This window comes from Palaemon carinicauda, chromosome 37 (genome assembly GCF_036898095.1).
Source record: "Palaemon carinicauda isolate YSFRI2023 chromosome 37, ASM3689809v2, whole genome shotgun sequence".
Lineage (NCBI taxonomy): Eukaryota > Metazoa > Arthropoda > Malacostraca > Decapoda > Palaemonidae > Palaemon > Palaemon carinicauda.
This window is the reverse complement of record NC_090761.1, coordinates 34,089,133-34,110,073: the sequence shown is the minus strand read 5'-3', so window position 1 is coordinate 34,110,073 and position 20,941 is coordinate 34,089,133. Positions and strand designations below refer to the sequence as shown.

Genomic DNA, 20,941 nt, shown 5'->3' with positions numbered 1-20,941 from the left:
CTCTTCAAGAGATCTTATACATACTGTTCCAGACAAGGAGATGTTCCTGGAAGAATCTCCTGAACTGTGGTGGCTATTGTTACTACTTCCAACCAAAGCCGTGGAAATGACGTTCTGTGGCCAAGGACTGAAGAACTCACAATACTTGAACAATGCTAACCGTCCCCCTACTGGAGGCCTTCATTATTTTGTGTTGAGGACATGAACCACTACCTCCACTGCCGTTTCAAAGTCCACAATCTCTGGACTTGCCTCCACTGTTAAGACAGCCTCGGAAGACTACCCTTACTCATACAGTAAATAGGTGGAAGGCCGGGGACTGTGACACCACTTATAAGGGCACAGCGTAGACATTCTGAGGGATAGCAGCATAAGAAAGAACAAACGACTTACCATGATACGTCAGTTTGTGAGACCTCTTGGTTGTGGCCTTTCCAGGGGTGAACTACCTCTTCAATGAGATCCCCCACTTCAGGAAAAGGCTCTAAGCTCTGTGACAGCCTTATCCGTAACTTTCTTCACAACTTTCTAAGGAAACAGGTCTTTTCCCCAAAGGTTAGAGGTGTGAAACGTTTCAGCTCGTGGCGGATGGTAGCTGTGTCAAATACATGCTCACTACAGGCTCGACAGACCTGAAAAGAAGCATAAAGGTCTTTCATAAAGGTGTCGATATGAGTTTAACCAGCAAGGAAAGACGAAGGCACCTGCAAAATGCCCGATCCTCATTTCCATAAAGCACTACAGAGACATCAACATTGACAACCATTATTTGGTCTACAACTCAGACTGAAGAAGGTGTTCAGGAATCCTGGGCAGCTCCTCAAAAAATTGGTGGGCAGCCGCATCCGTATCTAGTTTACAGTACTCTCAGCAAAACTAATCTGGACATTAGTCTAGTGGACGGAATCATGTGGTAAGAAAGGTGAGACGGGTGTGCACTCTTTCAAAGCTGGGAGAGGCTTACCCTTATAAAAGGCTAACTCCACTGATGTAGCTCTTCGAAAGAAAGTGGAAGACCACTTTGTCCAGGGCCACGAAGGAGGCCAAGCTCTTACCAAAGGCGACAATCTGTATATTGATACCCACTGCCGTCATCATTGTTGCGTGCTATAAGGTAGCTAGGAGTGCCAAACCTTATATCTAGCCAACTCTTCTGGCTTCTCCAAGGCCTGGATCTCTTCACATGAGGCCTTGAACATCATCACCTAGTATTACTAATTCCCCCTCCATGAAGGCTTTCCTGTTAGCCATAAGTACCAAATGTATTGTAGTACATAAGGTACTCGGGAACTGGGGGCCTCCATGAGCTTAGCAGAAGATGTCGGGAGGAGAAACAGGCAGGAACAGCCCCTGTCACGGAAAAAGCAATCGTAACCGTAGATCGGTAGATCGATGTCATAGTGGAATCAGAATTGGTAGACACTACTGAATCCTTGATGAGATCAGACTACCTCATCCTCTTACCCAGGTGCGAAGGTACCGTGGGAAGAACATGCAGGCGTCATTGGAGGTATCCTCCAAGACCCAACTGGAGTGAAGTAAATCCTTACGAACACTGCATTCCTGATGATCCCAGTACAATAATGAGCCTTTCATCCTCCAACACTTCGCATGTGTGCGGCAAATATCGAGACCACAGGGATGTCTCACAGCTCTGACACAAATCTGCACTCAACAGTGTATCTCCGTAGAGGAACCGACTGTAAGGAGAAAAGGGTTCAAATGAGTACTACATCCTCTAGCAGACACCAAAAGCCAAAAGAAATCGGTCATTAACGGTCCATGTAAACAATTGAGGGAATAGTAATCCCCAAATTGTGTGTAAATGCCATTGGTGAGAAAAAAGGAGATAAATTACGAAATGTTCATTCCCCTTTAAAGAACGTGAGATTAGAAAAATTACCCCCCCCCTAAAGGTCCGTTGCTATAGGCCCAAAAGAGGAAAAAGGGGTGGGGTAAAGCTCATGGAAAGAACTGTTGCTCCTATATCTCCGCAGAGAAATGGCCAATTAGAGGGCACCGGTACAGGTAAACTTAATCATTAAGCAATCGACGCATTGATTAATGAGCAAGAGTCTAAAGTAACCCACAGGTTATAAAAGCAAGGTTATCACCTCAAGAGGAAAAAATCAGGAGGGATAACTAGCCTATAGAGTTACCAACCATCTATTCAATCCACACCCTCAAAGAAAAATGGACAGGGGGATGTGCCCTAGGGCACTGGTACCAATATCCACACCCATAGACTAGTACTAACTCTGCCGTCAGTGGCAATAGTGCCCAAGGGCGGCTGAGATAACAGTCAAGGGTTTTCGAAGAAAGCACCTATGCCAAAAGAGAGGCAGTGTCGCCAGTGGCGGCACAGCCGTAAACAGCGACATATCGCCAGAACGGGTACTATAAAAGGGATTTTGACGTAGGAAAAATCTATTTTTGGGTGTCGAAAGGTGGCGACATAACCGTTTTCAGGCGTTGCTATAGGCATGTACGCCAGATATACCAGCGTTGTCGGAAGCACCGGCATCACTAGGGGGTAAAAGCATCGCCGCCAGCCTCCTATGTGACAAACGGCAATGGTTCCTGCAGAAAAAACCATGCCGTAGCTGAAGGTAGCGCCGCCAATGGAGGCACTGCCGCAAGCTGCGACGAATCGCCACTACAGGTACAATAGGATAGTGTGCCAAAAGTTGGCGGCAAAGCCGCAGACACCGGCACTGTCGTCAATCTGATAGCTCACTCCTCAGGAAGAAGCACACTGACGGCCATGGAAGGTCAGATCCCAGAGGGAACCAACTCTCAAGAACAAAAACGCAATAAAAACACAGCAGCATAATAAAATCCATGCAATGTCCATCCCGGAAAGACTAGGATAAAAAGAGAGGTGACGACATAGAGAAGCTATACCCATGCATCAAAACAAACGCCACGCCGTCTGCCATCCGATCGAGAAATCTCTGAGGCTAAGAAATAATGGCAGTTCATGCAAGTCGGCGCACCGACATGATGAAAACACCCTTCACAAGGGGGAGTTCCAAAAGACTGTGCAGTCCTAGCACGAGAGATCATGAGTGAATGCAGAATGGCTAAGCCTAATAGGTCGATGCCACAGGTGAATCGAGAAATCCCTGAGGCTATGACGGAACAGCAGAACAGGAAAGTCGGAACACCGACAAGGAGAGATCACCCTTCAAAAGGGGAACTCCAAAAAACTCCACAGTACAACCATGGGAGATCAAGAACGTATGTAGCAAGGCAGCCCAACGGATTCAGTGACGAGGGCTAATCCAATCGCCACGAAGGGCTAGGCTAAGCATAAAAGATCAATGCCGCAGGTCGATCGAGAAATCCCAGGGGCTATGATAAAACGGCAGTACAGGAAAGTCTGCGCACAGACAAGAGGAGCTCACCCTTCGTAAAGGGGAACTCAAAAAGACTGCACAGTCCTAGCATGGGATATCGTGAACGAATGCAGCATGGCAGACCAACGGATTCGCCAACGAGGGCTAGGCTAAGCCTAATAGGCCGAAAAAATCAGAGAATCGAAAGCAGCAGACATAATAGGCTCAGTAAACTAGTGTAACTGAGGAAAAAATCCCTTAAGGGTAAAAAGACCGCTGCCGAGACCAGTAAGAACGGCCTGATCGCTATCGGCGAACCTGTCTCTGACAAAACACCACTCTCTAAGCTAGGCTAGCCAGGACAAACACGCATAAAACTACAACTTAAACTACCATAAAACGTAGTAAAAGCAAACACAAAACAGAGTCCAAGGCATTGCAACGCCAAAATAAAGCTATCTAACGTAACACTAGTGAAATAAAACTAAGTGAACCTAAAATTAACAAGGGCAAAAACGATTACAAAATGGTGCCCAAAAGCTAGCTGGACACTGAGCGCCCCGCTCCCTCATCGCCATAAAAAAGTCAAATAACTACTCTCCAAAGGGATCAAAAGCAGTTACAGCTAAATCAAACTGTGAAAGAGGAGGTTACTCAACTTTAACGACTAGAGGGAGGCCATCATGCGAGGAAAAAACTCCAAAATGTTGAGAAAAGGCGCTCTTGACAAAGAAACGAACGTGTAGGTAAGCTGCGAAAATTGGAATGAGTTTATCAGGGACGAGTAGTACTATGAAGGGAGAGGATATGTAAGGGCTCCTCACCTATCCTCCTCCTTAGATTCCTAGACTGGGTTAAGTCTGTTTGGGGTGCAGATATCTATGGTTATCTACGGATACATCCCTGATTATACACGATATCTTAGGATAATCGTTCTGGGGGTTAGAACCCTGTGATACCTGACGGCAATTCTCTTGTAATATCACTCACAGAAATATTATACAGTAGGAAGCTGCCTAAAGGAATTAACATCAGGACGACATGGCTAGAGCCCAAAAAAAACATTTTAAGAACGCTAACAATATTTAGATAAATCTTTCATACATAGAACATAAAAACTTGAAAAAAAAATACAAGAGGAAGAGAAGTAAGATGGAACAGTATGCCAAGTGTACCCTCAAACAAGAGAACTCTACCTCAAGGCAGTGGAAGACCATGGTTCAGAGGTCTCCATGACTGGAGAACAGCAGTATTTTTGTGTCCTTTTCCTAGAAGAGCTGCTTACCATAGCTAAATTGTTCCTTCTACCCTTGCCTAGAGGAAAGTAGCCACCAAACAATTACAGTGCAGTAGTTAACCCCTTGAATGAAAAAGAATTTTTTGGCAATCTCAGTGCTGTCAGGTGTATAGAGGACAGGAGAATGTGGAAACAATAGGCCAGACTATCCAGTGTATGTGTAGGGAAAGGAAAAATGAGCTGTAACTAGAGAGGGGGATCCAATTTAGTACTGTCTGGACAGTCAAAGGACCCAATAACTCTCTAGTGGTAGTATCCATAAAAATTCTACACCCATCGCAAAACAGATAACCCAATTTAGTTTCGTTTAGTCAACAATAACCAAAACCATTAATGCAAGTATGATAATTTATGATAATTCTAAACTGTGACAAATGACAATAATCCATTTTCAAAATGTTTTTCCTAACTTCAGTTATAATAAGACGGTTTTATTTTGTATCAACTTCTATCCACATCAATTACAGAACCACCAGCTAAAACGTAGAAATTACTAGACTAGTTTTAAAATAAAAGTTATCGCATTATTGTATTACTGTTAGAACGTTTGATGTGACAGAGAAGATGGTGCGATATTGGAGAAGAGGATACTTTGCATCATGATGGATTCCTAATGAAAAATGAATATTGCATCGATAAATGAGATAAAATGAGTCAATTGGAGAAGAAAATGTGCTAGTTTATTCTTAAGGGGCAATGTATACAACAACGACTACTTGTTATACATATGGCAACAGCACTGCTGCGATTGCTTTGATTATTTTTAAAGATCTGAGTAAATAAGTAGCAAACAACAAGAACATAATATACCAGCACCATCAGTTGCCTACGTGCCCTACTAAAGCAGGAAAATCTTCACAAAATTCGGCCAAGTTTTCCTGTCTTCCCTTTATTGCCTTTGTAAGCAAATGGGTATGTATACAGTAGTAGCAAGCTAGTTGGCATCTGTGAACAGGTAAGATCATAAGAGAGTACACTGCCGAAGGAATGAGCGCATGTAAAATCACAGGGGTGTGTACATAGCTAATACTGTCCTTCCCACAGAGAAACAAACGGTAGGAGTCATATGAACACAATAGGCTACCACTAGTATGTGATACATCTTTAGCGCCTTCTGGACATGGGAAGACGTTGACAATACGAAGAAGGGCAGCTCCCATCCCCTTAATTTGTCAGATGGGCGGCAGTGAAACTCCTTCCCATTCGCAAGGGAATAAACAGGAGCAGCAGATTAAAAAGACAACTGTCAGTCGGCTACAGGCATTGGAAACCTACAAAACCTTTATCCTTTGTTAATATGCCTCTCAAACCAAACTGCCAAAACTTATAGAAAAATATTAAAACAGCCCATTTACAGTGTGAGGAGTACGTCTGTACTCTACGGTGTCTAAAAACAAAATGGCTGCTCAGTGTGCTTACCTGCCACCCACCACTGACTTTCAACACCTCATTATAAATCTTAACAACTGCATTACAGCTATGCTGAAAAGCTACTCCTGTTAAAAAAGGAGGGTTTGTATCCATGTAGGGATAAATGAAAAATGCTGTGCTAATATACCTGATGAGACTGCTGACTGTAGACCATCTACATGAAGTGATGACATCGAATCAAGAGTGGAGACTTGAGCAGTATGCGAAGGAGTTGGTGGAGCTGAACGAGATGATGTTGATCCCTGCGTTCCTCCCATATGACTCATAACGCTACTTCCAAGAGTTCCGCTTGTTGAGAAGGGGGGAGACTTGGGAGAACCATTTGGAGTACTAGGAGAACTATGGTGATTCTGAAGGTTATACTGAAAAATGAGAAAAAATATTAACTGTTATAAAGAGGTAAAACAGATGGTTGGTAGAGCATGGGATAGAAATAATTCACATTACTGCATGTCCAGAGACGTACAGGATATTTGTTAAAAGGGTTCTAACTTCTACGATGCAAATTTAAAAAAAAAAAGGATGAAAATAGTAAACGTCCAACATTTGTCCTACTAATTCTTAAAAAGAGAATAATCAATTTATATACTGTAATGAAAACCACAAGCTTTAAACTGAAAACTCTATGGAAATATATTTCTTTGACATTTTCTAATTATCTATGTAAAATATGATTAAAGTACTTTTTAATACCCATAATTGCGTCTACAAAAACTGTCAGACACTACACAGAAGATGAAAAGATCCTTCAATTACAGTTGGCAGCTAGTTAATTCATCTAACCTCCATTAGCTTTCTAGTGGCAGAAGTAGTAATTTTTTTGTATTATCAAGTTTACCCGTAACGTACAGAGGGATTTGCAAGGGACAATTTCAGCAAAGTTATGAATTTTTTAAAACTGAAAGTTTTAAATATTTTTCATAGAATATGTTTCATCAAGAACCCATATCTTTCCAATGGTGAGACTAGCGACATAAGTGGGAAGGCTTGAATAGGTACCATAAATAAAACCTTGGCTTTTGAGCCAAAAAACTTTTGTAGATTATAATTATACAGTAGTACCCAAAATTTTCAAAATTATGATCATCTTTTGCATCCTATACCTAGTACTAGAAATGCAATTACTTCGAACAGTCTTGCCTTCGCCATCATAAGGCTCAATACTACACAGTATTATAGAAATTTTATTAAAGCTACAGCCAGATTGTGGAATGATCTTCCTAATCAGGCAGTTGAATTGGTAATACAACAAAATGAACATGGACCATAACCTTGTCCTTAAACAAAGAAAGAGGGATAGGAGATGGATTTTTGGTTAAGGGTACAGTCTTCCCTCGCTTTTCACGGGTTCATTCTTCATGATTTCACTCATTCACGACACAGAGAACCATATAACTTATTGAATAAAAAAATCACATATTTGCGAGTAATCTCCTGGCGCGATGATTTCAAACAGTCCATGCTTCTTTGCATCCGGCTCGCTTCACGCCACTTCCTTCTCCACCTAGCATAGCATCCCATCTCATGCTGACTCGGCCTCAGTCTTGTGTTGTCTCTCCTTACGTGTGCCTCTCCCGCTTCGGTCCTTTTTGAGCACAATCACGTTTTCATGTGAAAAAGTGATGTATTTGTATACAGTAGTACATATATCTACAGTACATTACCCAGTAACACTGTACACAAGTGTGATTCCCTACTGAACTGCGCAGGAGACGATGCATCAAGAGTTGCATAATGCTTCAAAACTGCTGCATAGAACTTCGTACAAAAATGGTCAGGTGTCTTTGTATATAATATGTACATTTAGTTAATCTTCAATCCAGTACCCCCCAGATGCTGAAGCCTTGATGAGGAGGGGGGCTTGGGGATTAGCAGCTGGGCTCTAATGAACAGTGGGAACTACTTCCCACTGGACCTCGGTGCCCAGCTGTCTATCCAACTAAATCAGTTAGCACTTTCTCTTTTACTTTTGGTTATTTCTTTTTTCTCCCATCTCTTCCTTTTGGACTCGATATTGTTGACGACTATGGCATGTTCGATTATACTTTGGATGCTGCTTTGGATTTGGCACAGTGTGGGATGGACGGCATTCCATCTCAACTTGTGCCAATTTAGACGCCATCACCCTCTGGCAGACCTCAGTGGGTGCAGACCAAGTCTGTTAAGAGTCGGGCTCCAGTGATCCGATTTTAAGTCACCCATATTTGCGGGTAATGGGTGATGCCAGGCATTGGAGTCGACGGTGGGAGGGGCTAACTACCCCCCTTGACCAGTGTACGCCCACCTAAAGAGAGGCAGCTCCTCTCTAATAGAGGACTGGTCCCCGCTGAAGCCTCTTCTCGTGTTGGGCCACATGGGATAGGAGGACTGACATTCTCCGATAAAAGGTGGATAACCTGGCTTGCTCATACCAAAAAAACCCACCCCTCTGTTGACGACCTGGAAAATACAAATATGGACCTCGGTACAGACAGCTCCAACTCTGGTTCTAATATTGTAACGTTGGAACCTTATATGCGTTATGGAAAGAATGATAAGAAAACCCTAGAGAAGAAGAGAGAGAGTGTGAGAAATGATGACAGTACACAAAGATATAGAAAAGTAGAAGTATTACCTGGTCACTATGAAGTAGTGAATTATAAAAAAATTTTATCTTAGAATTTGAAAACGGAAGAAATGAGCGTTTAGTTTTCAAAGCTAACAGGGAAATAGTCACTTTATGTGGAGGGCAGCCAAAAATTCTGCCCCAGGGAAATGGAAGTCTCTTGATAGAGACACTATCCCCATTACAAGTTGAAAAGCTAAAAACACTTACAACATTGGATGGTCACACTGTAAAATGCGTTTCGCACCCTACTTTCAACCAGAGTAGAGGTGTGATATATGCTCCAGAATTGCTGGATATAGAGGAAAAAGAAATTGAGGATGAACTGAAAAGTCAAGGAGTAGTTAAAGTAGTCAGAATGAGAAAGAAAGTTGGAGAACAACGTATTCCTCTTGCTACTTTGATTATAAGATTTGATCAATGTAGATTACCAAATGTTATTAAGGCTGGTTGGCTATCTTTGAAGGTGAAACCTTATATCCCTTCACCATTGCAATGTTATCATTGCTAAATGTATGGCCATTTAAGCCAGAAATACGAGGAAAAAGTAAATATTAAGCCAGCTGTTTGTGCCAACTGTGGAAAAAGTAGTCATGGAGTATGCAGAGAAAACCCTAATTGCATACATTGTGGGGAAGCACACCCAACTACATCTAAAAGCTGCATTAAGTTTATTTTTGAAAAAGAAATTCAGGCCATTAGGACCATGAAAAGGGTTACTTTTAAAGAGGCTCGTAAAAGAGCTCTTGAAAAGCAGATAAGACCAGGGCAACCTTTTTCAATGGTTCTGAAGAAAAAGTTGCCAAACCACACAGACAAAAATTATATCTCTACTTCTAAGATAAAAAAACAAATGAAAGTAGTTAAAGAGGTTGAAAGTCCCATCAAAAATCTATATCCAGAAATTGTAGAAAAATCAAAACAGATACTTAAAGATCTGAAAATTAATCAAAAGCCAACTACTCCGATTCTAAATAGTACAAACCTCTCACAGGCCGTGTCCTTGCCTGAAACCAATTTACCTGGTGAACCTGTAGTGGGGAAGGTGCAAAAACCTGACAGATCACATCCTTTAAATAAAAAAAGAGAGAGACCTCCATCTCTCTCGTCTCCTACTATAAGAAACATTAAAGTCACAACTTCAAATAAATATATCTTGTCTGCTGATGTTTCTGATCAACTAGAAGGTAAATTGAACCAATCAGAAATTCAAGTTGAGGTCCATCATCCTCCTCAACAAAATTCAAGTTGAGGTCCACCATCCTCCTCAACAATTAGATCAAAAGGACATAAAGAAAAAGCGGAACACAAAACCCACTATATCAAGATCCTCTAGAGATACCACCGGTAAATATTGTCAGATCAAATATTACCAATGAGAAGACTTCATATAAGGTGTCTTCCAAAAAATAAAGCATAGTTTTTTCCTCCATTCTGCAATGGAATTGCCAGGGTTTAAGGGCGAAATATGAACAACTTAAGCTCCTCATATGTGAGCACTCCCCTATAACAGTATGTCTACAAGAAAGCAAGCTCGATGCTAATACTCCTTGTCCTCGAGAGTATGTTAGCTATAGGACACCATATGATCAACGAGCAGGGAGCCATGGGTGAAGTCTTATATACGTTCGTCGAGATGTTCCCCAAATATCTTTGTTTATCTGTACCCCTCTGCAGGCAGTGGTTGTACAGATTGATATAGGGAGAAAATACACAATCTGTTCTCTTTACTTGCCTCCAAATGATAACATCTCATATGATAATATAGTAAAGGTGATTAAACAACTCCCACAACCTTTTCTCTTACTAGAAGATCTTAATAGTAAACATCCTTTATGGGGTGATGTTTTGGCAAACGCAAGGGGTAATATACCATCAATTTTGGAGAATGAAGATGTCGGGCTCCTTAATACAGGAGCCCACACATTTTCATGTTCAGACAGGTACCTTGTCCTGCATTGACCTATCAGTTGCAAGCTCTAACTGTCTTCTCGATTTTAATTGCAGAACATTAGATTATTGGCATACTAGTGATCATGCACCAATCATTGTAAACACCAACAATGGTCCACCTTTACAGAGATCGCCTCGATGGAATCTTGATAAGGCGGACTGGAATAGATTTTGGGAGTTAAGTGAAATTGAAGGAAATACAGAACAGTTTGAAAGTGTTGATGATGCCATAGACTTACTTAATGGAACTCTTCACACAGCAGGAGTGAATTCCATTCCCAAAACAACAGGGATATTCAGACGACAACCAGTCCCCTGGTGGTCATCAGAACTAACTGCCCTGCACAGAGCCACAAGAAAGTCTTCAACTCGATTGCGTATGCGCTGTACTGAGGAGAATTTAGTCATATACAAGAAATGTAGAGCACAGTTCCGTCGTGCCATGAAAGAAGCAAGGCACTAGTCTTGGATGTCATTTGTTTCCTCCATTAACAGTAGAACACCAACATCATCTGTGTGGAGGAAAGTCAAAAAGATAGCAGGCAAATTCACCCCAAACCCACCACCAATGTTAAAGGTAAATGGCCAGTATATGACTGGAGCAACCGAAGTTGACAATGCCCTGGCTGACCATTTTTCAAATGTATCTTGCAAGTGTGAAGCAGCTCCTGGTCACCAGTATAGGAGCATTTAAGAAAAGAAAGTTTTAAACTTCGCAACAAGAAAGCAAGAGTCATAAAATTCTCATTTTACTTAAAGAGAATTTGATTCTGCTCTTGCTACGTGTAACGATACAGCCCCTGGACCCGATGGAATTCCATATGCAATGATTAAACACGTACCTTTTAATACAAAGTTATTTATTTTAAGCATTTTTAATAGAATATGGCATGATCATAGTTATCCAAGTGTTTGGGAACGAGCCATTATTTTAGCCTTTTTAAAACCCGGTAAGGACCAGTTTTTAGCAGCAAATTACAGACCAATTGCATTAACATCTTGTTTGTGCAAAATCATGGAGAAGATGGTCAATGTAATGTGGTACCTTGAAAAGAAGGGTATTTTATCACCCATTCAATGTGGATTCAGAAAAATACACTCAACGACTGATGTGCTGATACGACTTGAGTCCTCCATTTGTGAAGCGTTTGCTTCCAAACAGCACCATGTGACAGTCGTTTTGATCTTGAAAAGGCATATGATACCACACGGAGATATGGTATACTTAAAAGAATCCATGAGTTTGGATTAAGAGGAGAGTTACCATTATCTATTTAGTCATTTCTTTCACATAGAGTTTTCCACGTAAGAGTTGGGGAAGCTCTATTACAGAGTAAATGCCAGGAAGAAGGAGTGTGCTGAGTGTAACCCGTTTTGCACTAGCAATTAATGGGATATCCTCAGTCATTCCCCAGGATGTTCTCGCAACATTATTTGTGGATGATCTCTCCATATGATTTGCTGGAGGTAGAATGGCAATGGTTGAGAGAAAAATACAACTCTCTATTAATAAAATTATCCATTGGGCCAATATGAATGGATTTAAGTTCTCGACAAGTAAAACTACAATTGTCCATTTCTGTCGTATCCGGGGAGTACATCCAGACCCAGATATATACATCAAAGGTCAACGGATCCCATGTGCAAGTGAAGCTAAATGTTTAGGGTTGATATTTGATTGTAGGCTTACATGGGTTTCTCACTTAAAAGCATTAAAAGCTACATGTCTTGAAGCTATGAATCTTTTAAAAGCATTGTCCCATACATCATGGGGGGCAGACCGCAATACTATTTTAGAATTATACAAGGCCTTGATTTTTTCCAAAATTAGTTATGGATGCGAAATATACTCCTCAGCCACCCCAAGCCGGTTAAAAATATTAGATTCTATACATCATGCTAGTATTAGATTGTCCACAGGAGCCTTTAGAACCTCACCTATCACAAGTCTCCTTGTTGATGTTGGGGAGTTGCCTCTAGACCTTTACCGAATGTCCTCTATTATTCGGTATTGGTTTAGATTGCAATGACTCCCTAATTCTTCAGCCTTTCATACTGCAAGCCTTGTAAGGCACTCAACATACTTTGAGTTGCACCTAAAATCTCCTCAACCTTTTGGGTTTCGGGTGAAACAATTATTAAACAATCGGGATATAATTAGAAGGTAAGGTGCTTCCATTCAAGGTATCATCAACGCCTCCATGGAAATTACCTGACGTATCTTTTTGTAATTACTTTATTGGAGTTAGGAAAAATATGACTGACTTAGAATCCATGTCTCTTTTTATTGAACATGTTGAAGAACATAGGGGATCGACTTTTATATATACTGATGGCTCCAAATTTGATGCTGGTGTTGGATTTGGAGTACATAGTAATGATTTTAATTGTAGAGGTGCACTTCTTCTAACTTCTTCCATATTTACTGCCGAACTGTATGGCATACTAACCGCTATTGAGAAAATAGCGTTGGAAAAGGAGGGTAATTTTACAATTTTTAGTGATGCAAGGAGTGTTCTTCAAGCTTTAGGAGTTTTTAATTTTAAATATAAAACTTACCTGCTGGTTAAAGTCTCCTGACGCCCTGACAGAAATTTCATAATCTCGCGCGCTATCGTAGATATGCCAGGTGTACACCAGCGCCCTCGCGGTACAACAGGTAGAACTATTCCCAGAAGCCTCAGATATTTTTCTGCCGTCATAGCTGGCTGTCATATTGGAAATTCGCTCTCGCTTTTATACTCTGTTTGGACGTTATTTGATGATGTACAACGTTTTTTTAGTATGGGCTATCACTTAATTGTTTTCTTTTTCATTTGTTCTTGAAATCTTTTTATTTGGGGTTATATTTATTAATTTAACCTTTGTTTTTATGTTGTCGGTCTTTGACGAAACTTTTCAATATGGCCGACCCCTCCCCTGTAATTTGTAAGTGTGTTAGTGAAGGATGTCGTACTCGACTCCCTAAAGGTTCTATAGATCCACACAATGTTTGTATTAAATGTAGGGGAAAACCATGTTCGTTTGATGATCGGTGTAATGAATGTTTTTCATTAACAGAAAATGAATCGGTAACATACGAACGTTATGTTAAGAGATTAGAGAGGGACAGGGTTTGGCGTAGTTCATCACGCTCTGTTGATAGAACCTTACCTAATGTTAGTAATCCAATTCCTTCTTCTGTAGTGGTAGATCATCAACCGAAGGAACCTTCTTTGAAGGACATGTTTACCGCTATTCAGGCTCTCGGTGAAAAAGTTGAGTCTTTAGCGGCAGATAGGAATCAAATTTTTTCAGAAATCAAAGTACTGAAAAATTGTGACTCAGTCGGAAATGTGAAAAGTGCCGAATGTGTTCAGTGTTGTGGAGGGTGTGTCTGCATGATCTTGTCGTTCGCCCAGCCTACGGCCTCTTTCGAGCTCTCGAACCCATGAGAGAGGTAATTTCGGACGGCAAAAGGGAACGAGAAGCGTCATCAATCGTGCAGACGTTCCCTCGAACGTTCCTGCTGCCGTAGCACAGGTCGTTCACCCTCATCGTAGGAAAGATGGGGTTGGTACGTTATCACCGTCCTCCGATGAAGGTTCGGGTAGTGAAAACTGGCGTCACGCGTCCAGACCGCTCAAAAGATCGCACGCGGTTAGTCAGCGTCACGAATTGCCTCCACGACCAGGCTGTAGTACTTGGGATACGCCTGAGCGTTTCCATTCTCTCGACGCTTACACGCCTGCGAAACACTCCGACCATGGTGTACGTGTCGATGACATACAGTCCGATTCAGAGTCTTTACCTGTTGCGGATGTTACTATTCATGCTACGCCACTTCCTTCAGACTGGCTTTCGTCACCCGAAAAGCGTGGTGATAGTGATATTGATATCCCTTTAGAAAAGGAGTCGAATGTGTTACAGACTTACGATACTAGGTGGTCTATGCTTGTGGACATGAAACAACAACTCTCGTCGTTCATGCAGTCTTTTCAACCTGCCGTTGGCAGTGCGGTTGGGCGTCAGACGTCAGACCAGTTGTCGCACAGGCGGCATGTGGTCTCTAGTACTGACGTGTTATCGCACAGGCGGTCTCCCCTTTGTAGTGTTCAACAGCAGGTTAATTTAGATGAGTCACGTCAGAGAGTTGTTGCCAAACAGAAATTGACTTCTGAACATGACGAGGAGCGCCGGCGTCGGCAGGTGGACGCAATGCGTCATCGTGACTACTCTCAGCAGTCGACTTTCGACTCTATTAAGCGTCAGCATCAACAGCAAGTGCGTCCACAGGGCGACCATCTTCAGTTTAATCATGACGGCATAGAGCGTCGGCGTCAACAGCAAGCGGACACTAGGCGTCCACGCGACAACATTCCGCAGTTGACTTCTGACACCAAGCGTCGCTCCATTCAACAGCAAGCGGACGCTAGGTGTCAACGTGACGACACACGGCAGTTAACCATTGACGTCGAGAGTCAACCCATCCATGGCGTCACACATCAGTCGACCTCGACCTCTCCGCTTCAATTGGAAACAATTATTGAGCATGGCAAGCGGTCTCATTCAGACTTTGATCCTTCGGTTCAGGCTGCAGCAGTTGCTGCACTGCCAGAAGATGAACTTGAAGAAAATTCTGACGTGGACGAACTTTTAGAACCCGTTTCTGAGAATGAAGAAGATAAACATTATCAACATGCTGTGGATCTTAGAAAATTGATGTTAGTTCTCACAGACATTTTTCCTGAACATTTTACCCCTGTGGACCCTCGTTCTCCACCATCGGAATTTATCTTAGGGAAAGCATCTAAAGTACCTGTTTATACTAAGATGGTACTTTCATGCTCTTCTAAACGAGCCTTGAAGTTAATGGGTTCCTGGATAGATTCAAAGAGATCTATTGGCAAAACAGCCTTTGCTTTTCCTCCCGCAAGATTGGCCTCTAAATCCAGTGTGTGGTACGAGACTGGTGAAGTGCTGGGCTTGGGAGTTCCTTCTTCTGCCCAGGAAGATTTTTCTAGTTTGGTGGATTCTTCTCGTCGTCTGGCCTTAAGAAAAACAAAGGTATGGTGGTCATTGCCAGAGTTTGACCATTTACTTAAGGGTTTGTTCAGGGCCTTTGAGGTCCTAAATTATCTAGACTGGTCTTTGGGAGCTTTAAGCAAGAGGGTCTCCGAAATGAAAGGCACAGACACTAGTAGCCTTGTTCATTTGATGTCCTGCATGGACAAAGGTGTAAAGAATGGCTCTAACGAGTTAGCTGCTCTGTTCACAGCTGGAATTATTAGGAAGAGGGCTACTATGTGTTCCTTTCTTTCATCGGGAGTTTCGCCTTACCAGAAATCGGAACTACTATTCGCTCCTTTGTCAGCCAGTCTATTTCCACAAGAATTGGTAGGGGAAGTTGCCACTGCCCTCACCCAGAAGGCCACTCATGACTTGGTGGCCAATACGGCCAGGAAATTTTTACCTTCTGCCTTTTCATCTCGTAAACCTAAGGAAAGTTCTTCTGGGGTACAACCTTCTCAGTCCTTTTGTGGTAAATCTACCGGAAGGGATTCTTTCAAACCAGACGGGAGAAAACCTAGGAGCAGAGGAACCAAGACCGGCCGAGGTAGAGTTTGACTGCCCTGTCCTTCAGACAGCAGTAGGTGCCAGGCTGAATTACTTCTGGAAGGCCTGGGAGAGGAATGGAGCAGACCCCTGGTCCGTCCAAATGTTAAAGGAGGGTTACAAGATCCCATTCCTTTCAATTCCTCCATTAGTCACAGATCCAGTGGATCTTTCACCCAAATACAGGGAGAGACCGAAGAAGCAAGCCATGGGACTTCAGATGTCTCTATTATTAGAGAAACGAGCAATAGAGGAAGTGCAAGATTTAACATCTCCGGGGTTTTACAACCGACTTTTCTTAGTTCCCAAGAGTTCGGGGGAATGGAGACCGGTTCTGGACGTAAGTGTTCTAAATGGTTACGTCCAGAACACGACGTCTACGATGGAGACTCAAAAAACGGTTCTTGCAGCGGTAAGGAAGGGTGATTGGATGGTCTCAATAAACCTCCAAGACGCCTATTTCCATATTCCTATTCATCCCAGCTGCAGACGTTATCTGAGATTCATGGACGGAAACAAGGTCTTTCAATTCAGAGCCCTATGTTTCGGTCTCAGCACGGCTCCTCTATTATTTACCAAGATCATGCTGAATGTAGCAAGCATGTTGCATTCGAGGAGAATCAGGGCCTCCCTGTACCTAGACGATTGGCTGATAAGCGCCTCCTCAGCCGATTGCTGTTTGAAGGACCTGAGAACAACAGTGGAATTAACCAAGGAACTGGGCCTCCTGGTGAGTTCGAAAAAATCGCAACTGACTCCATCCCAGGAGATTCTTTATTTGGGGATGGAGTTTCACAGTCGGAGTTTTCGGGCTTTTCCGTCGCCTGTAAGGATACAGTCAGCTCTCAAAAAAATCCAAGCTTTTCTGAAGAAAGAACTCTGTTCCGTAAGGGATTGGATGAGCCTTCTGGGGACACTCTCATCATTAGAGAAGTTCGTGTCTCTGGGGAGGTTGCATTTACGCTCCCTTCAGTTTCATCTTGATCGACATTGGAAAAAAGGGGACAGTCTCGACAGGGAAAGCGTTCCCATCACGGACTTTATAAAGTCACAACTTTAGTGGTGGTGTGGCGGGATGTAAACAAAACCAACCCCCACACCCTTGAATCTTACTTCTGACAATTGTCTCCGCAACACAAACTTTCCCCTGACGTTATCATAAACTGGACTCTTAGACTGAAGGGCAACAAAAACAAAACATGACCTTAAAACTATATTTCTCAAAACTAAAACGAAAAAAATCCTGCATTCAAAATAAGCTTAACATAGAAACCACCAACAACCAAAATAATTACACGTAAAACAAATCATTAAATTCATAAATATACCAAAAAAACGTAACACCATTCATATGAAAAAACCCTAACAAACTTAAAATTACCACACCCCAAAACCAATATTTGTTTATGTGTGGAACTCTATCCACACTAGGGCCAACAGTCCTTTTAGGCCAAAGCCACAACTCTCTAGCTACGGTAACACGGACAAATGTTATTATATAATTGCATTAATCATCATCATCATCACAATCCTGATTATCAGTGATCCAAAAGGAAAATCCTTCAAACGGGCTGGGTCATTATGGCATCAAAATCAAGAAAATCGTTCAGTGCAATCAAATCGTAATCCTAATGGTAGTCCAGGTCATCAACGGTTGCGTAATCCAAGAGCAGTCTTAATACAATCTAATACAGGCCAGGTCATCAACAATATATCCACTTTCCAAAAATTTAAGTCTCTCCAAAGGAGTCCAAAGGAGGAATCACGGCTTCGAATACAAGAAAAATCAATTCACAGCCGGCTTTCAAGAACAATAAAAACAGAACCGACTCCTTCTACAGTCAAAGATCCAATGCTTTCGCCCAAGACATTCATTACCGCCCTAACCTAGCTAAAAAGGTAAACAAACAACCTCAAATATACCGACAGTCTTTCCCACTATAAACAATCATTCGCAAACTACCCTTGTTCTTCGGCGCGCACCGCGGACACACAAAACACGCACACACAAACGCACATACACACATACTCTCTCGCGCACGCGCGATCTAACAAAACTAAAGCAAATGAAATTCTCTCTCTCTCTCTCTGACAAAACTAAAGCAAAGGAAATTCTCATTCTCTCTCTCTCTCTGACAAAACTAAAGCAAATAAACACTTTCTCTCTCTTGCGGTTTGACAAAACTTAAGTAAATAAACACACTTACTCACTCACTCTCTCTCTCTCTCATTAATGACAAAGCTAAAGCAAATAAAATATCTCTATTTAACAATACTAAAACAACACTCTCTGTCTCTCTCTCTGTCTCTCTCTCTCTCTCTCTCTCTCTCTCTCTCTCTCTCTCTCTCTCTCTCTCTCTCTCTCTCTCTCTCTCTCTCTCTCTCTTGATTTGGCAAAACAAAAAAATAAATTAAAATAAAATTAATCCTCCACAGTGGAACAGCGAGCACAGACTGAAGGAAGGCTTGTCTTAACAGCAAAAGAGCCCAGACCTCGTGTTATGCTCCGACTCCTCAAACTCAGGGTGGGGGGCAACACTGGGGAAGAAGGAGCTCTCAGGAACGTGGACAGTGGAGCAAACAACTCTCCACATAAAACAAAAGGAGCTTTTGGGAATACATCTGGCCCTCAAAGGCTTCTAAGAGCATATCAGGGCCAAAGTAGTCCAAATCAATGCGGACAGCACTACAGCTCTGGCCTATATAACAAAGCAAGGCGGAACCCACTCATGGTCTCTGTACGAGATAGCAAGACCTCTTCTCATATGGGCAGAAGAAAAGGAAAGTGACACTTTTGACTCGGTTTATTCAGGGAGTCAACAATGTGAGTGCAGACAGACTCAGCAGGAGGGGTCAGATTCTCCCCACAGAATGGATCTTACACCAAGACGTCTGCAAAGGTCTGTGGCAGTTATGGGGTCGTCCTCTCGTGGATCTCTTTGCAACCGCAAAGACAAAGAGACTGGAGTGTTACTGCTCACCAGTATCGGATCCCGAAGCCATACACATAGACGCTTTTCTAATGAATTGGTCGCACATGGAGGTTTATGATTTCCCTCCGTTCAAGATTCTTTACAAAGTGATTCAGAAGTTCGTATCCCACGAAGAAACCAGGATGATACTCATAGCTCCGTTATGGCCGTCAAGGAGCTGGTTTCCAGAGGTACTGAAATCGATGGTAGATCTTCCGAGAAGCCTTCCCTTAAGACCAGATCTTCTCAGACAACCTCACTTGGCTCGAAACCTACTAAACGTCCAAGCTCTGTGTCTGACTGCCTTCAGACTATCGAAAAACTCGATTTCTTCATCCAGTACCTCTCTGACTCAGACAGCAGATTTCTTCATAGACCTTAGAAATAAACATAATTTCTCGTCCTCTACTATTAAAGGTTACAGAAGTGTGCTGGCTACAGTGTTTAGGCACAGGAACTTAGACCTCTCCAATAATAAGGATCTGCAAGACCTGCTTAAGTCTTTTGATACCACCAAGAGAGGACAATCAGCGTCTCTTGCCTGGAATTTGGATGTGGTGCTTAAATTCCTCATGAGTGACAGGTTTGAGGCTTTGCACTCGGCTTCTTTTAAGGATCTAACCTTGAAAACTTTGTTTCTGGTGAGTCTAGCCACAGCTAAAAGAGTAAGAGAAGTTCACGCTTTAAGCAGGAACATTGGTTTTAAGGATGGGAAAGCCATTTGTTCCTTACAATTAGGGTTTTTCGAGAATCCTACTCGCCCGTGGCCCGAATCATTTGATATCCCTAATCTTTATGATGTGGTGGGAGACGAGTTGGAGAAGGTGCTCTGTCCAGTAAGAGCATTACGGTTATATGTGGACAGAACGAAGAGTCTGAGAGGCGACTCAGACGCTCTGTGGTGTGCAATCCGAAAACCCTCACTGCCCATGTCAAAGAATGCCTTATCATTTTTCATTAGACTGTTAATTCGAGAAGCTCACGCCCAGTGTGATGAGGCGGATCAGAGGCTTCTCAAAGTGAAGACGCATGAAGTCAGAGCGGTAGCGACTTCAGTGGCTTTCAAACACAATCGTTCTCTGCAAAGTTTGATGGATACGACCTTTTGGAGGAGTAAGTCCATATTCGCATCTCATTATTTGAAACATGTCCAGACTCTCAATGAGGACTGTTATACGTTGGGTCCATTTGTGGCGGCGAATGTGATAGTAGGTGAGTGATCTACCACTATGTCTCTTCTTTCCTAATACCCCTTTTCTTTCTCTTGGAACTCGTAAAGTTATGGTTGTTTGTGGAGATTGGTCGTCAGTCTTCCGCAATCTTTGGTTTGGTCAGGTGGTCAATTTGTTCCTAGAGTGTGCCCGGAACAAGGGTATTACTTGAGGTCCTGTCATGTTATAGGTGGTTGTACCGTTTGATAGCTCCTAGGGATCATCACCCCCCTGAGTGGATCGCTGGATCTGGATAGCGGACGAAATGAGGCAGAGTATCATTGCTGTCAACTTCCTTATCAGGTGAGAACCTTTCAAGTTATTTATGTAATGCTTAAGTGAATTTCCTAATATGTAGCTGTCTCTAACCCGCCACCAAGGGGTGTCAATCAGTCATTCTTATATGACCAGCGGGTAAGTTTTATATTTAAAAATGATATTTTCATAATAAAATCAATTTTTTAATATACTTACCCGCTGGTTATATAAGTTAAAAACCCGCCCTCCTCCCCTCTAGAGACTATGAGGCATGGAAGATC

At 42.4% G+C, this 20,941-nt stretch overlaps 1 protein-coding gene across 10 annotated transcripts in view; it reads right to left on the bottom strand.

The window, feature by feature from the left end:
- Positions 1 to 20,941, bottom strand: part of LOC137629559 (dystrobrevin beta-like) — a 517,572-nt gene that overhangs the window by 163,605 nt on the left and 333,026 nt on the right. For all 10 annotated transcript variants that reach the window (XR_011041536.1, XM_068360996.1, XM_068360991.1 and 7 more), the window contains one exon: positions 6,194 to 6,428. Coding sequence is in view for 9 of the 10 variants with exons in the window: in XM_068360996.1 (XP_068217097.1) it covers positions 6,194 to 6,428 (235 nt within the window). In the remaining variant the exon portion in view is untranslated. The remainder of the gene's footprint in view (positions 1 to 6,193; positions 6,429 to 20,941) is intronic.